We start from the raw sequence: 17500 nt of genomic DNA, 5'->3' as shown, positions 1-17500 counted from the left end.
GTTGAGCCGTCTCCGGTTCTGGTCCCGCCCACAGGGCTGCTGACGGGCGTGGTGGTGGACTCGGGCGACGGCGTCACCCACATCTGCCCGGTGTACGAGGGCTTCTCCCTGCCCCACCTCACCCGCAGGCTGGACATCGCCGGGCGTGACATCACACGCTACCTCATCAAGGTGAGCCGCTGTTAGCGTCCCAAGATAACCTCGCGGGGCTACCTCGAGTTCTTCTTGCTCAGTTGTTCTTCTGGTCCTCCTGCCTTCCTTCTGTGGGATGCTAGCTTCTCCTGCTGCGCGGCTACGCCTTCAACCACACGGCCGACGCAGAGACCGTGCGCATGCTGAAGGAGAAGCTCTGCTACGTGGGATACAACATCGAGCAGGAGCAGCGTCTGGCCACAGAAACCACCTACCTGGTGGAGTCCTACACGGTATGATGGAGGACTACCCTTCGGGGAACTGTTACCCTGTTTGGGATTGAAGAGGAAGGGTTGGTTGACAAAACCGGACACGGAGGCGAGGAGGTCTGTTTTAGCTTAGCGCAACAGCTAGGAGGAGGCCCTAACCGTTAGCCCAGGATGCTAGCTGGTCCAGGAAGTGCCCTCCCTCTGCAGCTCCCGACTGTATGGCCACTTTCCAGCTAGCACAAGAACCTAAAACATGGTTTTACAAAGACTTGTGGACTTCATACTAAGCTAAGCTAACAGTTGCATCAGATCAGTCAATCAGATCCACCCGTCTTTATCAATGCCGGCGGAGGTTGAAAACCGACCCGTCTTTGCTGCAGCTCCCAGACGGCCGGCAGGTGAAGGTGGGTGGGGAGCGGTTCGGAGCTCCGGAGGCCCTCTTCCAGCCCCACCTTGTCAACGTGGAGGGTGCAGGGGTCGCAGAGCTTCTCTTCAACACCATCCAGGCGGCGGACATCGACCTGAGGTGCGTGCCGTCACCCAGAAACTGAGAACCGTGGCAGAATCAGGCGCGGGACTGTGGGTACGTTTGTCCTTGCAGGGCGGACTTCTACAAGCACATCGTCCTGTCGGGGGGGTCCACCATGTACCCGGGCCTCCCTTCCAGGCTGGAGCGGGAGATCAAGCAGCTCTACCTGGAGAGGGTCCTGGACGGGGACACTCAGAAGCTATCGGTGAGAAGTTTGAGGTTATCTGAGGTGCTCAAGGAGCAGAAGGTGGAGCATGCAGATGTTCCAGAAGTTGCTTCGTCGCCAGCGCTCAGCCCCTTCCTTCTCTCTGCAGAGGTTCAAGATCCGCATCGAGGACCCCCCTCGTCGCAAACACATGGTGTTCCTGGGCGGCGCCGTGCTGGCCAACATCATGAAGGACAAGGACTCCTTTTGGCTGAGCCGGGCCGAGTACCAGGAGAGAGGCCTGGAGGTGCTGCAGAAGCTCGGAGGCAATATCAGATAAACTCAAACGCAACTGGAATACACCTTACTAGCCGCTAATTTTATGTTTTCAGGTTTTAAAAATTCAGAAGGATCCTTTGTATCCCTTGGTGATGTCTTACCGGTAGCTTTAGTTCTGGAGGCTTCCTGCAGGAAGCCTTGCTCTTGTGACTCTCTGCAGGTAGCCTTGCTTCGGAGGTGCTCCTGTTGGTAGCTTTAATTCTAGTGGCTTCTCAGGGGTAGCCTAGCTCTTGTGACTCTCTACAGGTAGCCTTGCTCCACAGGTACTCCTGTTGGTGGCTTAGCTTGAGTGCTTTACTGCAGGTAGCCTAGCTCTAGTGACTCTCTACAGGTAGCCTTGCTCCACAGGTACTCCTGTTGGTGGCTTAGCTTGAGTGCTTTACTGCAGGTAGCCTAGCTCTAGTGACTCTCTACAGGTAGTCTTGCTCCACAGGTGCTCCTGTTGGTAGCTTAGCTCGAGTGCTTTACTGCAGGTAGCCAAGCTCTGGTGGATCCCTGCCAGTAGATTAGCTCAGTAGGTGTTCCTGGACAAAGTTAGCTCTGCGTGAGCAGAATGTGCCGTAGCTCAGTCACCATGGAGACACCAACCGGCTCTCGTCCAGATGGTCGTCTTAGCCTTTGAACTGCTTCTTCCTTTGTCTTTGTAAAAACATGAAAAGGTTCCAGAGAATTTAAATAAACTTTCATCTTCATCTCAAATCTTCGATCTGTTTCGATCTGCACTTGTAGTGAAATGAGAAGGGGGCGGAGCTTCTGAGCTGCTGGTGGACCAGGTTCTCCCCAGGTGTGAATGATTGACAGCTGACCTGTCTGGGTCAAACCCCGCCCCTTTTGTCCATTGTCAGCTGTGATTGGCTCCTGCCCCTCCCATAAACACCACAGCATGAATTCCACCTTGAGGTTGTATTGCTGTTTGGCGCCCCCTGCTGGACACACACACACACACACACACACACACACACACACACACACACACACACACACACACTTTCTGTTGCATTTGCCTTTTATTGCGATACTCAAGTACAGTCTTTTCTCAACACAATCACCACGTGCTCCAAGCTCACACACACACACACACCCGTGCACGCATGCACGCACACACACACACACACGCGCGCACGCACACACACACACACACACACACACACTTGCAGAACCATCACGTTAAATGAGAAATAAAAGAGCATGCGTTTAAAGCTGTGTCACATCGAAGAACTCCAGGATCTACATGGTGGACATTCAACCCCACTTAAGTCACTGAGGGGTCTGACCAGGACCAGGACCAGGACCAGGACCCGGACCTGGGCTCAGACCAGTCCTGCGCCTCGATCGATCAGACCTGGACCATTTGAATCAGGGCCCGGGTCTGGACCGAGGCTCGGACCCGGACCACCAGGACCTGAACTCGGGCAAGGACCGGGACCCAGACCAAAGCGGACCATTTGAATCAGGACCTGGACCCGGTCCCGGAACAGACCTGGACCCCTTCGGCTCGAACCTGGATCCGGAATGAGAAACTCCGACTCCACGTGTTTTTGTTTTTTTTATCTTCCCAGCTTTTGGTCCTGGTTTTGATTGACAGCTCACCTGGGCGCGGGTGCAGTTCCCCTCCCGGCCGCTAGGGGCGCCACCGAGTTAGACGTTAACACACAAAGTGAGGCGGCGAAACATCCAAGCGTCTTTTTATAAGGTCTGACATCACGGGGCCACGCCCCCCGGGCAGACCACGCCCCCGACTGGACCACGCCCCCCGAGCAGGCTCCGCCCCCCCGGCCGCATCGGGGTATAAAAAGGTTCACACTGACAGCCACACCCGTTAATCACACACGTCCAAGTCACAAGCAGCACAAGCCGGAGGAGGGGGGTGTCCGTGGGGTGGAGGGGGGTGTCCGTGGGGTGGAGGGGGGTGTCCGTGGGTGGAGGGGGGTGTCCGTGGGGTAATGGACGCCCTCCACGCTCCGCTCACTCCTCACACACGGACTCGCTGAGGTCCACGGCGCCGCCGCGGGTCAGCCTCCGCATCTTGCTGAAGTCGTGGTCGGTCCGCAGGTAGGACAGCGACGGGCCGCCCTCGCTGTGCCCGGCCAGGTCCTCCGGCCGGGCCTGCGCCGGCAGCGCCCGCATCTCGCCTCCGCTGCGCCAGTACAGCGTGAAATGCTGCGGTTCGGACACGCCGAAGGTGGAGGCGCAGAGCTGGGCCAGCGCCTGGCTGCTCTCCCCGGCCCGCCACTGCACGGTGCGCACCGCGCTGCGCTCCCCGTCCTGGAACAGGATCCGGACGCACCTCTGCGGGGAGGGAGAGCACAAGGTGAGGAGGACGCACAACTCCACGCGACCGTCCGTCCAAACTTTTTAAAGCATCCAAAAACAAGAAAAAAAAAAAAAAAAGAAGAAGAAGAAGAAGAAGAAGAAGAAGCCACCGGCTGGCTGGTTACGCAAGATCTCCAGCAAACACCTGCGACACGAACGCGTGAAAACACCGTCCACGATCACGCCAAACAACACAAGAAGAACTTACGGCGTCACGGAGCTGCTCGCCGTCCGCGTGCATATCGTGTTTTCCTGCTCCGACCGGCCGCGGCTCAATAAAATCCACGATCCCCGGCCGCCCACGCCTCCACGCTGGGCTGCCGCTGAGCAGCGCCGCCGCCGAGCCTCGGCGCCTATTTCAGTCCGGGAGGCACCACGTGACCGGGCGGGAACGCGGCCCCCCGCGCCCTGCCTCTTTGCAAACACACACACTCGGAACGGTGTGTGTGTGTGTGTGTGTGTGTGTGTGTCGCATCACCGGATTACCCTCGAAAAAAATGTTTCAAATCTAATCCCGTCAGATGAATTGGATGGTCTGCAGGTGAACGCTGACACGTGGAGTGTGTGTGTTTATGTGTGTGTGTGTGTGTGTGTGTGGAGGTGGACCTGCCTGGCTCTGCCAGCTCTCCCTCTGCCTCTGCTCCTCACGGCTCCTCCTGGAGCTCCACTCCTTCAGGGCCTCCTGGGCCTGCAGGGTCAGGCAGCCCGGGACCCCCTGGACCCCCTGGACCCCCGGCTCCAGGCTCTGGATCAGACACAGGCTGGCAAAGACGCTGGTCAGGTAGTAGCCACCTGTGGAGAAGGAGAACCACCATCACATCTGTGTGTGTGTGTGTGTGTGTGTGTGTGTGTGTTTGTTGATTTGGTACCTTCTCCACCCAGCCAGGAGGGCTCCAGCAGCTCCATCATGTACTCCACCTCCAGCAGGACGTGAGGCCGGTTGCACTCCACCATGACGTAGGACAGCGACGGCAGGAAGTCCTCCCAGCTCACTTCCTGCCCTACACACACACACACACACACACACACACACACACACACCAACGGCATGGTCACAAGAGAACACAGATGTTCGACGCTAACATGGATCCAGGAATGAGCCCCCCCCCCCATGCTTGGACACTTGGTACGACCCGCGGTCATTCATCGAGCGGCGATGAAGCGTCACACACACACACACACACACACACACACACCTTCCAGGGAGCCCATGGCCTTCAGGACCCCCTTGCAGACCTGCAGCAGCAGGAGGACCTTATCGATGGGCGAGTGGCTGCGCTGCATCAGCGCCAGCTTCCGCCGGGCGCTCTCCACCCCCCGGCCGTCGGGCACGCCGGTCCGCACGCCCAGCCGCTCCATGGCGCCGTCCCCCCGCAGGCGCTGCAGGTTCTGGGCCAGGCGCCGGCCGGACCCGACCCGGCCGTGCAGCGCCGCCAGGGCCTTGGCCAGCGGGGCGCGGAGCGGACGCAGCACGCAGGAGAACATGGCGCGTTCCAGGGCCAGATCTGCAGGACGGAACCCGTTCTGTTAGAACACTGGGGTTTTCTGCTCGACAACAGGTGAGGCTCAACACACACACACACACACACACACACACACACAGCTGGTGGGCAGCCCTGACTAAGCGGCTCAAAAACCTTTTTCCACTCAGCATCAACACACCCTCCTCTCACCTGAGCCCCCCCATTTCATAATCCACCCCTTTCACCCCCCACAGATTATCAGTAATGAGATTATCTCCAGGGCGGTTTGGAGTTCTTCAGCTCACCGGCGATGTAATAGATTACACTTTCAAAGTAATCTGCCTATTTCCGCCCCCCCCCTCCGGCCTGAATCGTGCCGCTCTTCAAGTGAGCGTGGGACTGTGAGATCTTTTTATGATAAACGAGAGGCAGAGAAAGAGAGAGAAAAAAAAAAAATGCAAATGCCTCCCCGCCGACGCAATGTGAGATAAATTGGACTCTGAGCGAAACCGGGTGGGGGGGCGGTCAGCCGCTGCCCCCCCACCCGGTGCCAGGCAACCGTTTTACACCATACCTACACACACACACACACACACACACACACACTCACGCGCAGATGTCAAAATAGAAACACCGACGCACAGGATTGTTCGAACAGATCTGACGTCCGGTGTGACTTCCTGTGCGGTAATTAGACAGGTCTCACCGTGTGTGTGTGTGTGTGTGTGTGTGTGTGTGTGTGTGTGTGTGTGTGTGTGTGTGTGTGTGGAGGTGTGTAGTCAGGCAGGGCCCTCCTGAGAATACAACACACACACACACACACACATACATATATATATATATACATGGATGTTGATAGTCCGCCATGATCTGCATCCTCTGGCCCTGCAGCATCACCGTCGCCATGGCAACCCAGTGACCAACCATCGGTGCAAGTGACGAGAACATCTCCCCCCCCAGGTGGAACGTCAGCACTCCCGGAACTCCAAGTGAGAGCACCTGGTGCCGCGTTTACTTTAATTTTGCGACTGAATTCATAGAAGTTGAATATGATAGTCGATAAAAGTTGAAAATGTACTTTCTATCTGCACTTTACGGCCAGAAGAACTGGCTCACCATCCACATGATGGGAATCAGCTGTTCCAAACACCTCCACGGCCACAGGTGCGTCAAATCCAGCACCTCCGCTTGGAGAGAATGGGTGTCTCTCAGGAGCTCAGTGACTTCCAGTTTGGAACTGGTGATGAATCCAGTCCGGAATATTCCAGTCCACTGTCAGCTGGATTAGAAGACCGTGGAAGTGTTTGGACACGAAGCGGTAGGTCATGATAACTGATGGATTGGGGTCAGAAGTGGCAAGAGGTCGCCAACTTTCAATGCCTACAGACCTCCAAACATCACCTGGCCTCATAGACGGTTTCCATGGCGAGCAGCTGCGTCCAAAGTGTGGGACGCAGTGATGCTAAGCTCGCCACCACCGGCCTCTGGAGCGGTGGAGACGTCTTCTCTGGAGAGACCAATCTGGCCATCTGATGGACGAGTCTGGTTTGCCAGGAGAACCAGACTTGTATGACTGCATTGTGCCAAGTGAGAAGTTTGGCGGAGGGGTTGTTTTTCAGGAGCTGTGCTTTGCCCCTCAGTTCCAGTGAAAGGAACTCTGAAAGCTTCAGCATACCGAGAAGTTTGGACAATTCCATGCTCCCATCTTGGAGGAACGGTCTGGAGCTGGACTCTTCCTTCTCCTTCTGGTCAAACATCACAAACGCGCTTCTAGAAGAACGGTCAAAATTCCCATAAACACACTCCTGAACCTTGTGGACAGCCTTCCCAGAAGAGGTGAAGGTGCGAGTCGAGGCAGGTGAGCGAACACTTTTGGCCATATCGTGTACATACATTGCTTTTACTATATTTTGTAGTTGTATCGTCAATTCCTTCATTTGATGTAACAAAGCGTCTTTCTGCGCTGATGCCGTGGTGTGTTCAGGGACGGTGGGAAAAACGGACCACGCGGGTTGAACCGAGTTTTAAAAGGGACGGCGAGCGCGTCCGACGGCTTCGCGAATCCCCCCGCCGCCGATTTGCGTTCCGGTCGGGCCGGAGAACCCGGTTCTTTGTGTTTACCTTTCTCGTTCTCGGGCACCAGGGTCTCGATGGGCGGCTCCAGCTCGCCGCTCTCCAGCAGGCAGCACTTGGCCTGCGACAGGAAGAGCCGGAGACCCTGCAGGAGCTGGACGGAGGAGCAGGACGACGAGGAGGACGAGGAGGAGGAGGCCAGGGCCTTCAGCACGCCTCGCTGCTCCAGCAGGAAGTCCTGGACCATGGCGCCGAAGACGGAGCGCCGGTCCCTGGACAGCTCCTCCACCAGCCTCGTCAGGCGCTTGTCCGGTGCGAAGAAGCAAACGAAGGCCTCGCTCATGCGGTGCAAACCCCCGCGGCCCCGGGAGCGCACCAGCGGAGGGCGCCGCTGAGCCTGCGCCAGGGCCGGCGCCGCCGCGCCCTCCTGGTCCGAGTCCCAGTCGTCCTCCTCGTCCAGGCTGCTGAAGGAGCTGTTGCTGTCCAGGTCGGCCAGCGACGGGGCCGGGCGCCGCTCCAGGGCCGGCGCCGCCACCTGGCCGCTGGGTTCCTCCCGGGTCGTGGGGTGGGGTGGCAAAGGCGCCGCCATCTTTCGGGACACAACAAGGAGCAGGTGGGCTGTCAAGCACTGGTGTGACAGCGCCACCTTGTGGCCTGGATGACTTACAGTACACCCAACTTGAATGGACGGGACTCAAAGTGGACGGAGGGCCAGAATATACCTGCTCTAGCAAGGACGAGGACAGGAAGTAGTACATGGGAAAACTAGGAGGAAGCATCTGGAAGGAATAAATGTACTGGGAAAGTAGGGGTATATCAGTAGAGGTATACAGAAAAGAATTTGAATGGAGCAAGTACTGGAGTACTTTTGGGGTCGGTACAGAAAGTAGTACTTGGAAGGAGTACAGCATTCAGGAAGTTGTATTTTCAATCACAGAAACCACTAAGGCCCTAGAAAAAGCGGTTCTCATTCCAGTGAAGCGGCAGGAAGCGCTGTGCTGAAGGCATACGACTTGGCGCCGGGGTGATTGAGAAGGTACAGAAGTGAATCGAGGGGTTCATCACCTGTGACGGGCCACTCGGCATCACGTCGTCTTCTTCCGCCGACCCCGGCGACAGCGCCGGCGTCCTCCTCAGGACCCCCGCCCCGGCGTGGACCCTCCTCTGCGAGCTGGCGTCGGCCTTGAGGAGCCTCTCGGGCTCGGCGGGCGCCTCGGTGGACGGAGGCGGCGAGAAGGAGCCGGTGCCCTCCAGGGAGAGGTTCATGGAGGACTCGGAGAGGCGGAGCCTCATGCTGCGCCGGAAGCGGTGCCTCTTGTTGGAGGCGCTGTGGCTCGCCAGCGGCGGCTGCAAGGAAGGAGGGGCAAGACTTTAGTCTACCTTCACACCACCTGATTTGCAAACCCTTCCAGGAGGGTGGAGTCTACTCCCTAGTTCCAGACCTTGCAAACCTCCAGCTGAAGGAAGAGCGGGTTGATGAAGCAGAGTTTTCCCCGCCTGCTGTGCACCGGCACCAAGGCCGCCGCCGGACTCGGACCGCCGCCGGCCCACGTCTCCGAGTCCAAGGGTCCGTTGAGGTTGTCTGAGGAGCCGGGCGAGCTCCAGAAGTCTGGAGGAAAATCACAGATCACTCAAAGTCAACCAGGCAGACAGCGACAGGGGCGGAGCCCGGAGAACCCCATTGAGGTTCTGGGTCTGGTTCCACCCACCAACACATTTACAGTCACCATGACAGTAGGCTCTCCAGACCAGAACCTCACCGGGGTTCTCCAGATGGACCAGGACCAGAGGCTGTCTCTGGGAGCAGACAGAACCACCGAGCTGCTCTGATCCTTCCACGTTGCCGCCTGCTGAACCTCGATCGGCTCTTCGGGGTCGGCCACTCCATTGGACCTTTGGCGTTAGCCGTGTTTCGGTAGTCAGTCGGCTAGCTAGCTCTCTTCGCTAACGTGCTACTGTACTTATTACCGTAGGGTTACGACTAAAACCTCCGAGTTCTTGGATACCGAATCGACCAAGGATGACGCCATGTTCTTCGAGGGGTTTGTCGGTGGCCGTACCTTGTCCCATGTGCGAGATGGTCTCCAGCTGCCTGTGCGTGGTCGCCATAGCAATGGCGTCCGGCAACTGGAGCGGGAAAGGCAACACATCCCTGAGGAGAGAGAGGATAAATCGATCGATCGGCGGCTGACGACGCTGCCGCCAGCGACGCCGGACCCGTTGTCACCTGCTGATGCAGTAGAAGGCCACCAGGCGGCAGAGGTCGGGGAAGCTGAGCGCCGAGCTCTCCAGGGCAAACGCTGCGTGGACAAGGAAACGTTAAATGTCGTGTGCTCCGGCGTTAGCGTAGCATCCGCCGACCCATACTCACTGGAGTCCTCCTCGCAGATGAAGCACTCCTTCACGGAGGAGCCGCCCCTGTCGGCCGTCACCCTCACGCACAGAACCTTCCTGTGGCCGGAGCTGCACTTCCGCACCAAGAAGGTCTGCAGAAGAACCACCACCACCACAAGCAATGCCCTCAAAGACCAGTAAACAGACCACATAGAGATAGCAAGGCTAGGGCGGTGTATTATCATCCTCTGCTACCTGTTTGTCCGTGCTAAGCTAGGTGTATCCCCAACTGATATAGCTGCCTTTTCGTTTTAAGATGGAAGTTTTTCATGCTTAACCCGCTGTAATCCATACCAGTCTCACTGTGTCTTCAATTTGAGCTCACAATCTGCCATGTGCTGGATTTCATGCTAAGCTAGCTGTATTTCATACAAACCTGGCTGTGTGTTTTCATATTCCACTCAGGATATGTCCATGCTAAGCTATCTATATTCCATACCAATCTGGCTACTCATTTGTTTTGAGCAGAATGTTTTTCCATGCTAAGCTAGCTATATTCCACACTAATCTGACTGCTTTTTCATTCTGAGCTGAATGTTTCTATGCTAAGCTAGCTATATTCCATACCAATCCGGCTACTCGTTCATTTCGAGCTAGATGTTTTTCATACTAAGTTAGCTATATTCTGTGCCAATTTGGCTACTTTTTCATTATGAGCTGAATGTTTTCATGCTAAGCTAACTATACCATGCCAACCCAGCTACTCATTTGTTTCGAGCTAGATGTTTTTCATACTAAGCTAGCTATATTCTGTGCCAATCTGACTACTTTTTCACTTTTAGTTGAATGTGTTCATGCTAAGCTAACTATATTCCATACCAATCTGGCTACTCATTCATTTCGAGCTAAATGTTTTTCATACTAAGTTAGCTATATTCTGTGCCAATCTGACTACTTTTTCATTATGAGCTGAATGTTTTAATGCTAAGGTAGCTATATTCTGTGCCAATTTGGCTACTTTTTCATTATAAGCTGAATTTTTTCATGCTAAGCTAACTATTCCATACCAATCTGGCTACTCATTCATTTCGAGCTAGATGTTTTTCATACTAAGTTAGCTATATTCTGTGCCAATCTGACTACTTTTTCATTATGAGCCGAATGTTTTAATGCTAAGCTATCTGTATATTCCATACCAACCCGGCTCCTTTTTCACTTTCAGTTAAATGTTTTTGTGCTAAGCTAACTATATTCCACACCAATCTGTCTACTGTTTCATTTCGACCTGCATGTTTTTCATGCTATGCTCACTGTATTGAGCTGATGTCATGCAAATCTTGCTGTGCTTTCATGTTCGTCCCACAGGTTTTTGTGCTAAGCTAGTTGCAGTTCATGCTAAGCTAGCTGACGAACTCCCTTCCCTTCCCCCTCGTCCGTCTCCCCGCAGAGACGAAGCTGCTCCTCCCCTTTGGGTTAAACCGCTGCTCAGCGTCTTGGCGCGGCGTTCGGACGTATCAGTATCACTCACTCCGATTGGCTCTCGCAGCAGGATGTAGAGGGCGGAGTCTCGGCTGAGTGACAGCTGCAGCCACACGGGGTGTGTTAGCAGCAGGCGGTCCAGGATGCTAAAGGCCCTCTGGGGGCCCCTGAAGGCCCCGCTGCCCTCCTGCATCTGAAACACACACAACGCCGCGTTCGGCCAATCACACGGCGGCGAGGGTAAGACTCCGCCCCTTCGGTCATTGGTGGTCATATGGAGCCAATCACAGGCCACACTGGGGCCAGAGGCGGGGCTTAATGTAGGCAAACACACCAGTCACCTTCTCATCTAGACAGTTTGGACTTTATGGAACCTGCTGAAGATGGAGAACATGGAGAGAACCTGGAAGGAGATCCCTCATGGAGAACCTGCTGTGTGTGTGTATGTGTGTGTATGTGTGTATGTGTGTGTGTGTGTGTGTGTGTGTGTGTGTGTGTGTGTGTGTGTGTGTGTGTGTGTGTGTGTGTGTGTGTGGTTCTTCCACCAGGAGAACTTCTAATAACCCAAGGGTTCCTGATCTGGCTCCTCTCTGTCCTCCAGGTTCTCCACCGTCCAGACTGGAGAACCTTCAGCGGTTCTCCGGCGTGGAGCTCTGCTGGGAGTCACAGTGAGTGGGCCGCAGCGAGCAGCGCCAGATGGTCGCCATGGCAACGCGGGCCTACACGTCCTACCAGGCATTCCCACTCAGTGAAACACCCTCCACACACACACACACACACACACACACACACACACACACACACACACACACACACACACACACACACACACACACACACACACACACCGCTGACATGTTTAACCCTGATAGTCCCGCTGGGATGTAGGGGTGTTTTATTTTGAGGAAACTTTTTTTTTTTTTTTTTTAAACCATCCGGCAAATTACCTACACACACACACACACACACACACTCGTACACACACACACACACACACACACACACACCGTTAATTTCTTGGTTTGTTTTCAGCAGCTTTTTTTTTTTTTATTTACGGGTCTTAATTAAGGGGTCGGACACACATCCTGAAGTGTTTGAAGGTGTGTGATCACAAAACAACCACTGTTTTGTGATCACACACACACACACACACACACACACACACACACGGGTAAAACATGATAATAGAGGGAGTTAAAGAAAAAAAAAAAAGCGGAGCAGGACCCGAGTGTTTTGCTCGCCATTTCCAGGTCCACCTTACATAAGATCCTGCCCACACACACACACTCACACACTCACACACTCACACACACACACACACACACACACTCACTCAGAAAGTACTTATGTAAGCTGCTCGCAGAAACAGAGACATGGGAGTGAGGAAACAGACAAGTTGATGAAAAGGATGAAATCCTAGTTGGGTGGTCCAACCAGACCTGGACCAGACCTGGACCAGACCTGGACCAGACCTGGACCTGGTCTGGCTGAGGGTCAGGGTTCACCCTCTGGTGTTTCTCCACCTGTGGACCATCATCTCCAGATGGTTCAGGTGTGCTGGAGGAGGGCGGGGCCCTGCGGCGCCCCCTGGTGGCCATGGAAGGAACCACCTCCTGCCAGAAGGTGGCGAGAAGAACGATGCACGTGCACGGCAAACAAAGCACGTGCGCACGTGATCATGTCAAACATCCCGCCGCGTTCCCATTGGACGGCGTGGAAACAGGAAGAAGCCATCTTCAGAGTGGCTTTGTCCACCAGGGGGCGCCAGAGTTCCTGCTCAGCAGCCACCTGACCGCTCCAGGAGAACATCTAGCAGGACCAGGAGTCCATCCTGGACGGGACACACACTGGACCTCTGCCGGGTTCTTCCTCCCAACTTCCAGGAGAACTCAGGTTCTACTTTCAGAGTCAGTTTCTGGGCTGTGGGAGGAGGTGGAGAACCTGGAGAGAACCCAGGCAGGAACCAGGAGAAGATGGAGAACCCTCAGGGAGATCCATCAACCACTGCTCCACATCTCACCCTGATCAGGTGAGATGACCTGCAGAGAAGCAGGAAGTGACCCGAGAGTCACACAGGAAGTGACCTGAACATTCCTCAAAACTCAGGTTGACCTTTTCCACAGGAAGTGGCGTCCAGAGTGATGTCATCGACCTGTCAATCATCTGAGGAAGCAGGACAATCTGCAGTGACTAACAGGAACACCTCGTCACCGTGGCAACCGTGGGCGGGGGGGTAACAGGTGTCCAACGTGTGTGTGTGTGTGTGTGTGTGTGTGTGTGTGTGTGTGTGTGTGTGTGTGTATTTACCTGCATGCTTCATCAATGAGAACATGATTCCTCCATTAATCTCCAATTAATCCTGATTTAAACCCAATTTAATCCTGATTAAGTACAAATACAATCCTAATTTCACCCTAATTTAATCCAAATATAATCCTGATTTAGGACTCATTTAATCCTAATTATCTCTGATTCTGATTTAATCCAGATTTAATCCTAATCCCCTTTGACCCTCTGATTTCAATTCACTGGAAGCTCAGAGAACCTGGAGAGAACCTGGAGGCCAGAGATCTCCAAGGCAGGAGAAGTAACTGGATACTTTTACTCAAGTAAAGTACTTGTGCTCATCCTGGATGTTCCTGGATGTTCCTGCTTCTCCAGAGTCTCAGAGGGAAACCCTGCACTGACCTCCAACTGTCTGCTGGGGAGGAGGAACATCTGAGGAGCTCAGAGCGGCAGGAGAACATCTCCTCATGGAGGAGAGGACCTCCAGGAGGCAGGGATGGTCAGAGGAGGTGCTTTAAATGACCTTTGACCTCTAACATCTACCCCAGCATGGTGGTGTTGGTGCAGACCTCAGGACTGAACAACGTCCTCCTCCGGTTCCTCACCACCAGAACTGCGCACACACACACACACACACACTTGCGTGCGCACACACACACACACACACACACACACACACACACAGACAGACAGCTGGTCACAACGCCTACGGCAGCCACGCATCCTGGAACGCATTGCAGGACCTGGAAGGCGTCTCCAGCAGGACCTCCTGTGCTGGTCCAGGACCAGAACCAGACCAGGACCAGACCAGACCAGGTCCAGCAGGTCCAGCAGGTCCTGCTTCTACGTAACCCCTTCCACCTGGCAGGAGCTTCTCCAGCAGCAGGAGGAACCTCAAACTTTTATCTCCATCTTTGTCCACGACCACACCCGCGCCTCGGGTGGGTCCGTGAACGCAACACCAAGCAACGTTGTTGGCGCGCGCACACGCACACGCACACACATGAACGCTAACCGGAAACTACGTGAAACACGAGCCGCCCACGCGCTTGAAAGTTCAGGTGTGTGTGCGTGGGTGTCGAAGGTGTGCACGCGCCAGAGTCCGACGGATCACGTGAGTAAACAGAGCACCCACTCACCTCTCCGTGCGTGTCCGCGCGGGGACGGTTTCCGTTTCCGGCGCTCGCGCTGTCCCGCCGGTCGCTCGGCGGTCCGGTGGCGCGTGCAGACGGTGTGCGTGCGGCCGCGGAGTCCCGGGTGCGTGCATGACGCGCGGGAGAGGCTGCGCGTCCGGGCGTGCACGCGGGCGCCCCCGCCTCCGCTGGGGACGCGCGCGCGCCGGCGCGGGTGTCCGGGAAGAGACGAGCGTGCGTGGAAGCGCGTGGAAACGCAGAAACGAGCCAGAGGGAACCTGAGACACCAGACATCTACAACACCTTCGACTTCGACCTTCTCATCTTCTCCATCTCCACCAGCTTCATCTCCATCTTCTCCATTCCAGTCTCTTGCAGACACTTTTATCCAAAGCTACTTACGAAAAGTGCCATTCAGTCCCTGAAGATCCAAAGCAGCAGAAGTTTGGAGTCCGAAGTCACTGCTCTGCTGAAGAACATCTCAGAACCATCTACATGCAGACGTTTTAGTGAGGTCACGCTTGGTGAAGATGTGTCTTCAGCTCACGCCAGAAGATGTGCAGTGTCCTCACCGTTCTGACCTTTCCAGGAGTTCGTTCCACCTCTGAGGACCTGAAAGGAGAAGATCCAGGACCGGTTGGATCTGAGTGACGGGTGGACGGTGGCCTGGAGGTGGTGGATCAGAGGGGACGGGTAGGAACATGTGGCTGGACCACATCCTGGAGATAAGACGGGGTTGTCCCATTCACCGGCTGGTAGACCGGCACCAGGGTCTTGGACTTGATGGTGGCTACCAGGAGCCGGTGAAGGACAGAAGAAGTTGTGTGGGAGAACTTGGGACGCTTGAACACCAGGCGGGCCGCTGCTTTCTGGAGAAGCTCCAGAGGCCTGATGGTCACCAGCAAGGAGGGAGATGCCGTCGTCCGGACCGGAGACGACTAGAACCTGCATGAGTATCTGCTCCGTATCTTCTGTGAGGAATCTGCTGATCTTCCTGATGTTGTGAAGGAGGAATCTGCAGGAACGTGCGACGTTCCCTGAGAAGGTCAGTTGGTGGTCCAGGACCGCACCTGGGTTTCTCACAGCTGTGGTCGGCCTGACCACGGTGTTGTTGATGGTGATGACCAGGTCCAGGTGGACAAGCTTTCCCCAGGAGAAGGAGCAGCTCAGCCATCTTCATCCTCAACTTCATCATCATCATCTTCATCCTCCTCATGTCACCTGCTCGTCATGTAAAGTTCTCCAAAACACACACACACACACACACACACACACACAGGTGTTTATTTCCAGTCAAAACAATGAGTATCTGACGACTTCCGGTTTGCCCCCCCAGCCGACCGGAAGTGGCCTCCGTCACCTGACTCAGGCGGAGGTGTAGTTCCCCGTCTGGCCACTAGGGGGCGCCAAAGGCCGCGGAGCCCAGCTCTCTGCTGGACTGAGGGAACCTTCATGGTGGAGAGAAGAAGAAGAAGAAGAAGAAGAAGAAGAAGAAGAACAACAACAAACCCATTTGAAGAACATTTGCTGAAGAACTTCCAAGAGCAGGTTAAATCCCATCTGGCAGACGAACACGGCCATTGGTTGATCTTTGTCATAAATATTGACGATTTGAAATTCATTTTAATCAACATGTTTGGCTATAATAACATAAAAGAATCTGCAAGAACAAATAACTTGGAAGATCTTCAATGTTCTCACCCAACTGACAATATTATAATAGGCGAGGATTTCAATCTGGTCCAGGATGGATTCCTGCATAGATGTCCTTCTAAATACCCTTCAAGCGTTCCTGAGCTGTTATTCTATGACTTGGTTCAACCCAACTATAGTCTGAAATCCAGACCTGCTCACTGGTTAATATCAAACCATCTGCTGAGCTCTGGTGTATCAGCAGCTCCGCTAACAGACCGCTGCGTTATTTATCTGGATATTACATCCCATTCAAGGAGGAACTCCTCAAACAAATTTTAATTCCTCTCCATTCAGCCGCCGGCAACCATAAAAACCTATATTTAACCTAAAAAAAACAAAAACTGTGCAATATTTCATTTCATAACAGCTACACTCCAATTTTTCCTTTTATCATTCTATTGTGCACTCCTTACCTCACTTGTTACCAAGACACTTTATAGTTTCTCTGAGACACTTTATAGTTTATAGTTTATTTTTGTTTCTAATTCTGCCTTTTTCTTTTTATTATTTATTACTGTTATATTTTCTGTAACTCTGGCACAACAATTTCCTTCGGGATTAATAAAGTTGTTCTTATCTTATCTTATCTTATCTTATCTTATCTTAAATACTGGAAATTCAACTCTAACTTGCTGAGGAACGATGAGTACGGTCAAAAAACGAGATCTTTAACTAAAGCGATGAGGTCATCTGAGGAACTTGCATCTCCGGTCAAACAATGGGAATCCCTGAAGTATAAAATTCGTCAACACTGTCTCCTTTAGCGCAAAACTTAAAAAAGATCTTGACAAAAGAGAATTGGACATTATGACACAACTTCATAGCTATTGTACCAAACCTAGCGTGGATGAGGGTGAAAGACAAAAAATAATTCAGTTGCAATCGAGTCTGGACAACATTTATACTCACAGATCCCGCGGTGCATTTGTTAGATCCAGAGCAAAATGGATCGAAGAAGCAGAGAAAAACTCGGCGTATTTTTGTGGCTTGGAAAGAAGAAGACAAGAGAAAAATAACCTCAGTTCTCTTCTGATTAACAACAAGGAAATTACAGATGAGGCTATAATGTCTGTAGGCACCTTTACACTTCGACATTATCAAAAAGCCATTGTGACTCCTTTCTAACAGATATATCTCAATATATCCCAAAAATAAACAATAAGCATCTGACTCTTGCTGAGCTCCACTATCTCCCAACAAAGGTATCTAACCCTTCTGTTTTAATTTTATTTGTCTATCTATTTATTTAATTATTTCCTTTTAATTTCTTTTTTTGTCTAGCATTATAAATTTCTCACAAACCGTTAACA

At 53.6% G+C, this 17500-nt stretch overlaps 2 protein-coding genes across 2 annotated transcripts in view; one reads left to right on the top strand and one right to left on the bottom strand.

The window, feature by feature from the left end:
- The window catches only part of LOC147223229 (actin-related protein 2), a 5647-nt gene extending 3540 nt beyond the window's left edge, over nt 1-2107 (top strand). The window contains exons 5-9 of the mRNA XM_086165320.1: nt 35-171; nt 276-425; nt 782-927; nt 1003-1135; nt 1245-2107. Of these exons, the coding sequence (XP_086021446.1) occupies nt 35-171; nt 276-425; nt 782-927; nt 1003-1135; nt 1245-1415 (737 nt within the window). The 3' untranslated portion in view covers nt 1416-2107. The remainder of the gene's footprint in view (nt 1-34; nt 172-275; nt 426-781; nt 928-1002; nt 1136-1244) is intronic.
- Nucleotides 2108-2402: 295 nt separating this feature from the next.
- rin1b (Ras and Rab interactor 1b) lies at nt 2403-14605 on the bottom strand. Its single transcript, XM_086165292.1, has 12 exons — nt 14502-14605; nt 11126-11269; nt 9635-9749; nt 9491-9563; nt 9324-9415; nt 8706-8872; nt 8329-8610; nt 7312-7852; nt 4924-5232; nt 4597-4728; nt 4338-4519; nt 2403-3703 (listed from the first exon to the last, which is right to left on the bottom strand). Exons 2-12 carry the CDS (start codon nt 11267-11269, stop codon nt 3380-3382), a joined length of 2361 nt encoding a protein of 786 aa, XP_086021418.1. The 5' UTR covers nt 14502-14605; the 3' UTR covers nt 2403-3379.
- Nucleotides 14606-17500: the final 2895 nt, after the last annotated feature.

This window comes from Fistularia commersonii, chromosome 19, assembly GCF_037954325.1.
Source record: "Fistularia commersonii isolate RoL2024-O1a breed Wild chromosome 19, RoL_Fcom_v1.0, whole genome shotgun sequence".
In the NCBI taxonomy this organism is placed as follows: Eukaryota; Metazoa; Chordata; class Actinopteri; order Syngnathiformes; family Fistulariidae; genus Fistularia; species Fistularia commersonii.
Note: the sequence above shows the minus strand (reverse complement) of the source record. Positions and strands in the feature narration are given on the sequence as shown.